Genomic DNA, 12,726 nt, shown 5'->3' on the forward strand with positions numbered 1-12,726 from the left:
GAAAAGACAATATTTTTCAAAGTACTTCACTTTAATTAAAAAAGGCTTTTGGAGAGATCACCATTTTTAAATCATGGAAACGCTCTTTTTACAAATGGGCTCATGCTAAACCTAGGTAACAATGTGCAAATTGCCACTTGTATCTAAATGGCCATTCGTGTGTCTAAATACTCATTTAATTTCTCAATTGCAGTATCTGGGCTCAATTTTTGGCTCCTCCTCCAGCTACTTTGTCCTAAAGCAGCCAAAAAGCTACCCATAACAGAGCAGCTCAGAGTTCCCGATATAAGGAAGTTCTTGGTAGTGCAAAGCTAGCATAGCTGACTCTATACCACCTGTCCCATCTGCTCTATATAGGAGGTGGGCCAGGGGCAGGGCACAGAGTGTCTGAATACAGCTTGGGCAGCCCAAGATCAGGGGATGGGAAAGGAGGCTTTGGAAAAAAAACCAAAACAAAACAAAAAACACCCACCTGAGTCAAATGCAAACTCAGCACAGCAGAGAATCTGAGCCCTGGGTGCATAAAGCAGAGATGCAATTGCATACATAGAAATTTTTCAATCCAGTCCTTACATTGTACCACTTATTTCCATCTTCATAACAGCACAAAACTTCTGCCACTAAACATTTTATATTTCTGTTCTACAATCTGACTGAGATGCGTGATTTATCAGCAGGGAATTACTTACTTTATTTAGGTCTTCATGCAGCCCATCCATTAAAAACAGGAGCAATTCTTGGGAGTCTTGTTGACTGTATCCTGAAAATTGGTCATTGATCTTCCCAATTGTAATTTTAAAATCTTTTGGACTGATATATCGGTATTGTCCTGTCCACAATGCTTTCATTATGATGCCAAACTCTTCTGCCACTTCGCCTTTATGCCCCAAGAGATTTAACCTACACAGTTAAACAGAAATACTGAATATTATATTTAGCCAGTAAAACAAGACAAAATATTAATTTCCTTTTTTAATTCAAGATTGTGTAAAGAGGAAGTACGTTTTCCCAAGATTAGACAATCACTTATGTCTTGATCCTGCAAACCCTCATGCATATGTTTAACTTTAAACGCACACAGAGACAAACGTTTGCTGGAGTGGGGTCTTACTGAGAGTCTTGTGTGCTACAATTAAAGTATACCAGGCTGAAGCAGTTAAAACTTTTATTTACTTTGACATTTTGCTGTTCACAGACAGAGGGTTCATTGGAGGTAGATGCAGCCATTTTCCACTTCTCTCATTTGTACCAACTGTTAGCAAGACTTGCTCTTTTTAATCTCTGCAATACACCCAGGCACCGAGATGGTGGGTGCACTAGAAAGTTTTCCTGGCAAAGCACTCTCACATATCCAAACATTCGAAAAACCCTCACAAATTTATAACATGTTACTTTTAATATAACTGAGGTTTTAAAAACATCATGGCCCCATTTTCTATGTTTTGAATGAAAAATAGTAACAGTTGTAAATACACATTCGGAATTCGGCCATGTATTAATTAAAATAATCCAAGATAGAAGAGGAATATTCATTACCTGTTAATGTCATCTTGATACAAATTTCTATTGAAATAATCAGCCAGAAGTGGTGCATTGCAGAGACACTGCAATATGGAGTTCATATAGCAAGTGTTCCCTAAATTACGAAGCCCTGTGAGAGCTGGTCCTGATCCCCCAAACACAGGGTTGAGATTACGAATCTGTGGTGCAGAGAGCCTTGAGATTTCAGCTTTAGTGTAACATACTGGTCTGTAAGGAAAAAACTGTTGTTAGCAAACTGGAGTTTTCTATTCTTATTACTACGCTTGCCTTATGGCCTATCATAATGCTCTGTTCTGCCATGTGGGCACCCTATCCTTCCCTCATATCGTAGGTCAGAATAAACTGGGAGCTCTGAGAAGCCAGTGAGTTTTAGCCCTTGCAGTTAAACCAGGGGTGGGCAAACTACAGCCTGCAGGCTGGATCCTCAGAAGCGGTTGGCACCATGTCCCTGCAGCCCCAAGGCGTGGGGGATGGGGAGGTGGAGGCAGAGGGCTTCATGTGTTGCGCTTGCCTCCAGGCACCGCTCCCGCAGCTCCCGTTGGCCAGGAACAGGGAACCACCACCAGTGGGAGCTTCGGGGGAAGCACCTGGAAGTGCAGCAAAGGCAGCGCACACAGAGCCCTCCACTCCCCCTTCTCCCAGGGGCCGCAGTGCTTCCTGGAGTGGTGCGGGGCTGGGACAAGGCAGGAACACAAGGAGCCTGCCCTGGCCCTGGTGCGCACCGCTGCCACTCCGGACCTGCTTTAGGTAAGCAGCACCGGGCTGGAGCCCGAACCCCTCCTGCGCCCCAACTCCCTGCCCTGAGCCCCCTGATGCACCCCACACCCCTGCTGCACCCCAACCCCCTGCCAAGCCCCCTCATACATCCCACACCCCTCCTGCACCCCAACCCCCTTCCCTAAGCCCCCTCATACACCCCACACCCCCCTCTGCCCCAATCCCTTGCCCTAAGCCCCTTCCTGCACGCTGCACCCCCTCCCACATCCTGCACTCCCTCCCACACCCCAACCCCCTGACCTCCATACAATTTCCCCACCCAGATGTGGCCCTCAGCCCAAAAAATTTGCCCATCTCTGAGTTAAATGCCTCATGTCATTTAACAAACTTCTCCAACCAAGTGGTATTGACTAGCTCTGAAGAGATACCGGTCCTTGGCCAGAGATGCAGATCCATATGCTCAAAGCACACAGAATATCAGTTGACCCACCCTCCTCACTAGGAAATAAAATATCCTGTCCAAGGAAGCCATAAAATGCCATCATTTAAGGTATTCAAGACTAGACAAGGGAATCATGGGAGATTCTGTAGCAATTTATAAATACTGCCTGCAGTGATGCACAGGGATAGACTAGATCAATGTTTCCAAACTGTGGGGTCAAGGAATTAAACCTAATATAATTTATTTCACAATAAACAGCAGCCTAAGGCCTGACAGCATGCGGACAAACGGCTGCCATTTAAAAGTCAGCATTTACCAGCACTCCCAACATAGTGGTGTCTAAAATCTCTATATGTTATTGTTGGTAAACAAGGAGAAATCACTGTTCAGTGGGGATCACTGTATACTGTGTTCTGCTTTGAGCTCTGCAGCTATGTAGTTTAAGTCTACCAGAAACATTCCACATAAACCAATAGGAAAGAATTAATAGAATTCAGGTGGGCAAACTCGAGACCCTATCATATTGTACTAGCTGTGATGTTTTGACTTAATTTATCAGACATACTTATTTTCACGACTGATTGCAGGAGTTGCAGGAATTTTCTTCTTCTCTTCCTCCTGAATGGCTTGGGTTATGTCTGGTGAAGAGTAGGATCGCTTCAATTTGGGGTGTTCTCTGTCCCATTCAGCAGTCACCTGTGGCTTGGCTTTATGAGTTGGTGGAGTGGATGGAGGGGTGGATGAAGGAGCCATTTCTGGAGGATACATCTGAACAGTATTTGTTGGCGAGTGGTAATAACGAAACGTCCCAGTGATTGGATCCAGAAACTTGGGTGACAAAAATTGAAGTTTATTGAGGGATTTTACTCTGTTTTTAGACTAGTTGATTAATACTATTAAACTACTAAAAACACTGGCCAGAATAATTCTAATATGAAGAGATTGCAGACTACAGTAATGTGACTTGATCTCAGTATCTAGTGAATAGCATCATTCTTCCCAAAGTATGCATTAAATGTTGCTGGCAAAGCTCCAGTCATTTCATTAACAATAATCTTAAAGTTTAGAAAATAAGAACTATCACGTAGAAATGTAAAGAGGAGAAAAATGTCAACTGAAATCTATTATATAATTATTGTGCAAATAAAAGCCATTAACACATTCAGGTAGGTGACTTAACTGTCTAGATTTTTGGAAATTATAATTACCTTTGCCCAGCCTGCAGGCAATCCTGGTACTATCCTCCCCATTTCCTCACTTCGTGCTCTAATCAACGGCTCCCGCTGGGACTAATATAATACAATTCAAATATAAAGGCACATGAAGTTATTGTTATGCAGAGCAGCATGTCTAGTTTATCTTTAATATTCTGTAAATTCTCCATGTAGCTAAAAGCTTACACATAGAACAATTCAATAAGAACCACTAGTGTTCTAAGTAGAAATTTGGATTTTTTTTTTTGTCTAGGGCAGAAAACGGATAGTATGTTTCTATTGTTTAGCATCAATTGATCTAAATGAATGACATTCATCATCACACACCAAAATAATGCAAATCCATCTAATTGCACATATAAAGCAATTTGATTTTCCAATTCCTTTATTATCAAAATCACTTTAGGTATGTGTGTTTGTGTGTTCTCACTAAATATTTACGAATGACTCTCCCACTCCCCACAAAAAAACAAACAAAACAAAAAAAAACAACTCCACCACAAAAAGGAAAAAAAGGAAAACAGTGAGATGACAAAAATATATATATATATATGCGTGTGTATACATAAAAAAAGTCATGAAACACTTGTTAATCCCATAGGAGATATCAAGTACTTTCACTTGAAAGTGTTAAATATGTTTTGCTTTTTACAGGAAAAAATGAAAAAAGTATGTAAAGTAACACAAACAGCTGCAGGACACAGCAAAGATTCCTCCTAAAGAGAAGATCTCAAAAATAAATGAGGTGGAATTTAACATAAGATAAAATTACAACAATATGATATCTGCTTTGGGTTTCTTTCAGCTACATACAACACTCTGTATTTACTTTAAGTCTTTCAGTATCTTGTTCAGTATCCTCTCTTTGAGCTCCACTTTCTGGTTGTTCTTTAACCCCAGTGTGCTGTAAAAGATTTTGAAAAGAGACTTTCAATTTTCATATGGAATTACTGCGTGTCAGTGAGTAAGTGGCACCTCACTATAGCATGTGTTCCCTAAATTACGCTATAGCAAAAGATTGAAGGGTAAACCTCAGTTTGTTTCAGTGACTACACCAGGTACATACTGTGGCACTCTGTACCTCAAATCAGAACCCTGGAACCCCCATATTCATTCCTGTCATATAATTATGATATATTCCACACAAAGCATGAAATAGAGAATCACAGAAATGTAGGACTGGGAAGAACCTTAACAGGTCAGTGGCCAGCATATACCTCGGCCCATGCCGCTTCCAGCAGCCCCCATTGGCCTGGGACCGTGAACTGCGGCCAGTAGGACTTGTGATCGGCCGACCCTGCGGACACTGCAGGTAAACAAACCGTCCCGGCCTGCCAGCAGTTTTCCCTGATGGGCCGAGTGCCAAAGGTTGCCGATCCCTGAACTAAACCATTCCTGACACGTTTGTCTAACCCAGGGGTTGGCAACCTTTCAGAAGTGCTGTGCCAAGTCTTCATTTATTCACTCTAATTTAAAGGTTTCACATGCCAGTAATACATTTTAATGTTTTTAGAAGGTCTCTTTCTCTAAGTCTATAATATATAACTAAACTATTGTTGTATATAAAATAAACAAGGTTTTTAAAATTTTTAAGAAGCTTCATTTAAAATTAAATTAAAATGCAGAGCGCTCCCTGGACCTGAGGCCAGGACCTAGGCAGAGTGCCACTGAAAATCAGCTCGCGTGCTGCCTTTGGCACGTGTGCCATAGGTTGCTTACCTCTGGTCTAACCTGTTCTTAAAGAACCTCCAGTGACGGAGATCCCACAACCTCCCCAGGCAATCTGTTCCATTGCCAAACTACTCTGACAATTAAGAAGTTTTTCCCTAATGTCCAACCTAAACATCCCTTGTTGCAATTTAAGCCCATTGCTTCTTGTTCCCTCTAACAGAAAATCATGGCACAACTCTAATTATGGAGCTGCAAGCACACCTTCACGATACTGATAAAGAAAAAAAGAACAAACAAAAAGGGATTTGATGGACTAATTGCTTACATTTAATATGGAATGGAAAGTTTAAAAGTAAAGGGTTTTGTATTTCTATATAAAGTAGAAATGTTTGCTTCTAACATCCCAGAGTTATCAGAGCGGCGCAAAATGTATGTCAAAATTAAAAGACACTAGATTTCTTCATCTGAGGTTATGGAGCTTCTGCATGACTAAAGACTTCTTTTGCATTAATATCACTGATGTTAGGCATGAATTCCACTCCCCTAAGCTGAAGGTTAGAGAAAATTTCAATATCTTTTTATGGTGCATTTTCAAGCTGTAAATGTGGCCATTAACCTGCGGTGAAGCTCAACCTATTTCTTCAGATTAGCTGATTCTATTTTATGACCACAGAAGGGTAAATGTGACTGATCTTGTTCACTTTTCTTAGGCTTCAGTGGGATAAAGGAAGGAGGTATGATGCCAGAAGAGAGAGTGGGGAGCAGGTCTGCTCTCAAACAGAACACTGGATGGGGGTAGTAGACTACTTGTCCTTTCCATACTTGTTAACAATACTATGACCTTTATCCTCTCCAGCAAGAGTTCTGTCTAACCTGGGGCATTTGGGAACCAATTATAGCTGTGTGATTCTGTCCTTCCCCAGCACAAGCCACAGCAGTAAAGATAGGATTGGTTTAACAGAGTAGAGTGCCACCATGCCTCTGAAATGCCGCCTATGCTGGGGATGAAAGGATAGACAGAGCAAGAGTCAGTTCTATTGGCTCTATATCAGCAGGGATTTCCCAAGCCCCAAGTGCACTCCCTGCTGCCCAGCTCTTGTCAGAATCTGGCCATTTTATGTTGCTTAAATAGCACAAAGTGGGAATGAGGGTCTGCTCCTTTGGGGTTTGTTTTGCGTTTTTCCTCTAGTTTTAAATCAAAATGTCAGGTCCCAAACAAAACCCAGTTATTTGCAGTTAAATACCTCAGCACTGGCACTTTCCCAATGCAAGCGTTCTGATACACACCGACAAAACGGTGCCAAACGATTACTCTATTTTCATTTTGTGGCTGTTGAACTGCTCGTTTACTAACCTTGCTTGAGACTGACACTCCTGTCACAGATGTATCTCCTAACGCACGCCTCTGCATTTCTGGTGTTTGAGTTCCCTTTGCTCTTTCTTCCATAGGTACTTTTTCAAGCTCAGATTTTTTTGCAGCAGTGTTTTCATGTTCAGTTTTATTTTGTCTTTTTGCTTCTAATACTTCTTTGCGCGCTCTCTCTTGTTCTTCCTTTTCCTTTTGTTCCTTAATTGCCTGATCTTCCTCCTGTCTCCTCTCTCTCTCTTCTTTTGCCTGTTGTAGCTTTTCTCGGTGCTCCTTTTCTTCCTGTTCCTGTTTCTCCAATTTGAGCTTCTCTCTTTGTTTCTCTTGTTGTCTTTCCCGCAATTCTTTTTCCCGTTTGCTCTTCTCCAACATGGAAGCTGTTTCTGCGTGTATGCGGCTTTTCTCTTCTTCTGTCAGCATGGTCTTTGCATCAAATGGTGGCTTTGTGGATCGATCTGGAATCATTCTTCCATTCTGAATAAGATGTTTGTCAAGAGTTGTACCTTCAGATTTTGGACTATTAACATCATCAAGAAATTTTGCTAAAGGCTTTTTAGTACGATCAATCTGGAATAATAAAAACGGAGTATAAAATGAGAATAAAATGTCAACTAGAAACATTTGTTACAGTCCCTAATATCACACAGTACTAGGATCTTCTAGCAACACTGCCTTCTTTAACTAAACTGCCTTTGGACTTACTTGTATAAGTCCACATTGTTTTAGCCATCTTGCTTTTCAAAACTTCCATTTATGGAACCTATTAGTGAAAGATGTTCCATCAAAGTTCTGTGCAGACTTCAGTTTACTTACTCCTGGTCTTCATTAACATTCCTTGAGGGCTGAAGCAGACATTTTTGGGGGAGAGAAGCGGGGACACCACCTTAGATTTGTAATCCTCATGTATAACATCTTGGCTGCTATGCTATAGATTTATAATAATGAAGCTTTCAGTAGAAAGTCCTGAATAGAAATCAAAATAATAATGTTTCTTCAATGTAAAAAAAAAAATTGTTTAAGAAAAGGTATGTGAAAGGGCAATACTGAAAGACAACTTAAAAATCTCTACTTCTGCCAGATAAAAACAAACATGATGGAAGCAAGCAGACTGTTGTCATCCACTTTGTTTGATCATCCATTGATTTTTAAATGGTTTTGCATAATTCTTCTTGACCTGCCTATTCCATCAGAAACCAGAAGGCAATGTTGTTTAGTAGTTGGGGAACAGGACTAGAGCTGAGAACTCAGTGTAAAGAGTCTTTAGCGGCCTCGGGCAAACCACACACTGTGCATGTTTCCGTTTACCCATTAATAAAACTAGGATATTAGGTGAGTATTAACAGTCTGTACAGCACTTTGAAGGTAAGTACGGTTAAAACTGGTTATTATTAGAACTCAACGCTAGTTCTCACGTTGTCACACGGTGAGCTGGACCTTTAAGGGCATTAAGCCCCAGCTTAGACTTGGGCATATCCTTCCCTTTCTTCTGACCATGTGACAGAGCATGTGACTGAGTGGGGGAGCAGGTATTTAAGAGCTGCTTGTGGCTCAGACCAGCGAGAGACTAAGGGAAGACTAGAGTGTCTGAGGAGTCTTTTCAAGGCTGCCTAGGGAAGGCCCTTGAGAAAGCAGCCTAGGGAAAAGAAAAAGTGAGAGCCACTTCATGGTTTAGGGTTCCTGGGTTGAAGTCTAAATTAGAGGGAAGACCCAGTTTCCCCTTATGCCTCAACTACACTGCCAGGAGAAGGAAACTAGTGCTCCTGTGATGAAGCAGGACCAGGACTGCTGTAAGCTCCTGCCAGAAGAGGAGAAAGTAGAGAACCAGGAGAAAGGGCTGTGGCAACAGGAAAGTGAAGAACCTTGTGAGCCCCCTGCAGCGAGAAGAGTAAATCAGTGCTTTTTATTTTTGATTGTCCATATGGGGAACATTCTTGCTTCTGTTAGAAGACCAAAGCACACAGACCACTAAAGCACCTTAATAGCCTGGGAAGACAGGCTCCAGAGGCATGGTGACCGGGAAGCTGAGGTTTGAGATAATTAAGAGGTAAGCCATGCCCTGACGTGGACCAAAATGCTAAAGTTCATCACATGCTGTTTGATCAGAGTAATTGGGAAATTAATTGTATTAAGTCAGCAATACTCAATCAAATGCAGAAAGCTGTGAGGAAACAGTAAAACTAGACTTTTCCCATTTGCAGGTCTCTTTTTAATAAAATATAATTAACATGGACAATACAGCTACACAGAAGTTTTCTTTTAAATGAAAGCTTCAACAAGAAAGAACATATCTTACCTGTGGGACATTTATCACAGCGTGTATTGGGTGGACTACATGTGAACCATCAGTCTGAGGGGTAGCCGCAACTGGTGCACTTGGAGTTGGTGTGTTATATGATCCTGTCCTCCCCTCTTGATTACTTCCCATTTCGTCATTCTCAGTCACTTCTACTGGAGTGGGCTTTACATGGACAACAGGTGGTGGTGGAGGAGCTGGCTCTTCCAGAGAGGGATAAGTAAAATCCACTGAAAACCACAGAAATATAGTGCTTTTTTAAGAACAAAAACAGATTATGTATGTAATTAGCATCCTAATCTAAAGCAAGAGCAGACTATTAAATTATTAATATATATTTAAATTACTATATATAATCTTAGATTGCTTATTTATTCTTTTCAATGTTTTTAAAATGTCTTCCCTATACTTACAAGAGACAGACACCGCTTCACTCTTGTCACGCGGTGGTGGAGTTACTTTAGCATTTGTTGTGTGTTGGGGATAGCAAAGAAGCCAGGTCTCATAACCTCCTTCTAAGACTAAAGGCTCACTCCGCAGTATAGTTTTACTTTCCCACTGGAAAAAGTTAAAATGAGACAGACATTCTGAATGTAGCAACCGAGCCTTTATATTACAACTCAAATTATGCTGAAAAAACTTACATGCCTGGCTGTTACATTTTAGTAGACAGATTATTGTTCAGATTGACAATCAATCAGTAAAATCGTTATTATTTAGATTGTAAACCCTTTAGGGAAAGGATTCTCTCCCCTATCTTTGTACAGCACCCAGCACAATGGGGCTCTAATCCCAACTGGAGCCTTTAGGCACTACCATAGTATAAATACTTACTACTATTAGCAGCAACGCTTGAATTCTGAAAGTATGCCATTTATAGTAAGCATATGCTTGCAAATGCCTCTCATGGGTTGACATTGTTCTGTGAACAGGTGTATTAGCTTTAACATTTTAAAAATCTGCCATCAACAAAGCAAAAGCCCAGAATTTCAGACTTGAGCCTGCCACCCTGCCCTGAGTTCACTAGTATGACCAGAGAGCTTTGTGGGGTTCACAAAACATGTGTGGCAATACATATAGATAACAGGCTATGCCAGCACTAATTCTCAGTCCTTCTAACTGTGCAGCTTTAGGTGACAGAAAATGTTGTGTGCACAAGAGTCCTTTTACAATCTCAATCTATTTCAAGAAAGCTGAGAGGGGAAACACTTAACATTGTAGTATGTAAATTCTATCAATTTTATCTTTCACCATTGAACCATTTTTAAATAGAACTGTTTAATTTCTAAACTCTTACTATAGCTGAAACTCAGGCCAATTTAATCCGTGCTCCCCCAGAACAGAACCAGAGAAGATGGCCAAGAGTGTCGACGGGGGCTTCTCACTTTCTCCCAACTCCTCCAATCTTGGAGGCGTCTTGGCTCACAGGGATTTACCTCCACTTTGGCAGCCATGGATTGCCTCATTAGACATTTGGTAGTGGACCACTTCCCAGAGCTCCAAGGAATGATGTATTATGAGTTAGCAAGAGAGAGGAGAGGGACTGACTGAATATATGTCCTTGACATACTAATACAGCGGTGGGCAAACTACAGCCCAGGGGCTGGATCCGGCCCACCAGCTGTTTTAATCTGGCCCTCGAGTTCCTGCTGGGGAGCAGGGTCTGGGGCTTGCCCCACTTCGGTGCTCTGGCACTCCAGGTGGGGAGCAGGGGGGCCACTCCATGTGGCTCCCGGAAGCAGTGGCATGTCCCCCCCTCCGGCTCCTATGCATAGAGGCAGCCAGGGGGCTCTGCTCTGCACGCTGCCCTCGCAGCTCCTATTGGCCAGGAACTGCAGCCAATGGGATCTGTGGGGGAGGTGCCTGTGGATGGGGCACTATGCAGACAGCCTAGCCGTGCCTCCGCATAGGAGCGGGAGAAGGGAAATGCTGCTGCTTCTGGGAGCCACTTGAGGTAAGCACTGCCTGGAGCCTGCACTCCTGAGACTCTCCCCATGCCCCAACCCGCTGCCCCACCCCTTATCCTTCTCCTGCCCTCGATCCCAGCCTAGAGCACACTCCTGCACCACAAATTCCTCATCCCCAGACCCACTCCAGACCCCAACCAGAGCTTTCATCCCCTCCTGCACCCCAACCCCAATTTTGTGAGCATTCATGGCCCACCATACAATTTCTATTCCCACCTGTGGCCCTTGGGCCAAAAAGTTAGCCACCTATGTACTAATACGAGGACAGCCACTTCCCCAAATGATCTGTAGGTCAGGCAGATAAGAATTTTTAAAGAGATGGTTCACAACATTTATGACATTTACTCTCCCCACACAGTTAGCTATGTTGTCCTCAGCCAGAAAGAGAAAGCAAGCAAAAAATGTGAAAGATACACGTTTGTGGCATCAAAACCACACAGTCTCATTGAAAACCATAGGAAGAGATGCTAAGGTGTTTACCCAGAATGTTTATCTGTTTTTCTTGCATTTTAGAATTACAGTTACTTAATAACTACTTCTCATCAGCCAGGATAATAAAGTTAGACAAATATAAAATGCCAAACTTGTGTACCTTAAAAAGTGCATCTTTCAGGCTATGTAGAGTTGTTCCCAGCTGCAAGTCTCTTGCAGAACTAAACCAGTCAAGTAGCACAACATAATCAACATGTCCCCTCTTCTTCCACGGATCTTTAGAACTATCTGGGAGTTTAGCTTCAATCCAATTAGCAGTGACTCTGGAATATAGGAAAACTTGTTTGAGTACAAACACCACATTTTGTCCAAGAATGCCTAAAAACATTTTTTAGACTGTGTATAGATGATAAAGGTATGATGACATGCAATACATATAGCAAAGAAACAATGAATCTAGATCTGTTCTTATATTAGTGCACCTAGAAGCTTAAAACTGGCCAAATGTTCACAACTCATTCATTCACTCATGGCAGTTACTTTCTGAAACTGAAAGCACAAGCTTACCTCACTTTAACAAGTTGCTCATAACTCCTGTATAAGGAAATAGTTTTCAGTCGGTCTAAAATGGAATACGGTTAAGTAAACCAGAGAAATATATTTTATTTCTCTTCCACCAAATGGTTAGAGTTCATTAATATCAGTGCATAGTCACAAGATTCTACCACACAAAGGTTATTCCATACCCAGGACTGATAGCCTCTTCTGGAACACTGATGGAATTTGGAATACAGGATTCCTGATAATCTTTCAAGCTTCGAGCATCCATTATGAGCAATTCAATGTTTTTGTCCATCATCATTGGAAACAGTTTCTCAGCAGTGATTGCTCCTTGAGATACAGGAGCTATTATATGCAAAAATATATTACAAAGAGAAACAGAAATAATTTGATCACATCTCATGGGAGAGGTCAAGACTCTTGTTTGCAAATAAATAAGACCACAGAATAATATAGTTTCAGGAAAAACTGAATTTGAACATCGAGGCTCATCTCCCATGTGAAATTCTGCCCAAAGAATC

General features: G+C 41.7%; 2 protein-coding genes across 4 annotated transcripts in view; one reads left to right on the forward strand and one right to left on the reverse strand.

The window, feature by feature from the left end:
* The window catches only part of USP50 (ubiquitin specific peptidase 50), a 16,551-nt gene extending 16,289 nt beyond the window's left edge, over positions 1 to 262 (forward strand). Inside the window, exon 8 of the mRNA XM_050968717.1 lies at positions 194 to 262. Coding sequence (XP_050824674.1) covers positions 194 to 262 — 69 coding nt within the window. The remainder of the gene's footprint in view (positions 1 to 193) is intronic.
* USP8 (ubiquitin specific peptidase 8) overlaps positions 47 to 12,726 on the reverse strand; it is a 31,184-nt gene continuing 18,504 nt past the window's right edge. The window contains exons 7-16 of one of the 3 annotated variants that reach the window (XM_050966626.1): positions 12,391 to 12,550; positions 11,805 to 11,967; positions 9,659 to 9,803; positions 9,246 to 9,475; positions 6,941 to 7,519; positions 4,745 to 4,819; positions 3,910 to 3,990; positions 3,267 to 3,529; positions 1,537 to 1,749; positions 47 to 900 (exon numbers count right to left, since the gene is read on the reverse strand). In XM_050966626.1, the coding sequence (XP_050822583.1) occupies positions 630 to 900; positions 1,537 to 1,749; positions 3,267 to 3,529; positions 3,910 to 3,990; positions 4,745 to 4,819; positions 6,941 to 7,519; positions 9,246 to 9,475; positions 9,659 to 9,803; positions 11,805 to 11,967; positions 12,391 to 12,550 (2,180 nt within the window). In that variant the 3' untranslated portion in view covers positions 47 to 629. The remainder of the gene's footprint in view (positions 901 to 1,536; positions 1,750 to 3,266; positions 3,530 to 3,909; positions 3,991 to 4,744; positions 4,820 to 6,940; positions 7,520 to 9,245; positions 9,476 to 9,658; positions 9,804 to 11,804; positions 11,968 to 12,390; positions 12,551 to 12,726) is intronic. The other 2 variants (XM_050966625.1, XM_050966627.1) reach the window with 2 other exon arrangements.

Source organism: Gopherus flavomarginatus, chromosome 9 (assembly GCF_025201925.1).
Source record: "Gopherus flavomarginatus isolate rGopFla2 chromosome 9, rGopFla2.mat.asm, whole genome shotgun sequence".
NCBI classification, from domain to species: Eukaryota; Metazoa; Chordata; order Testudines; family Testudinidae; genus Gopherus; species Gopherus flavomarginatus.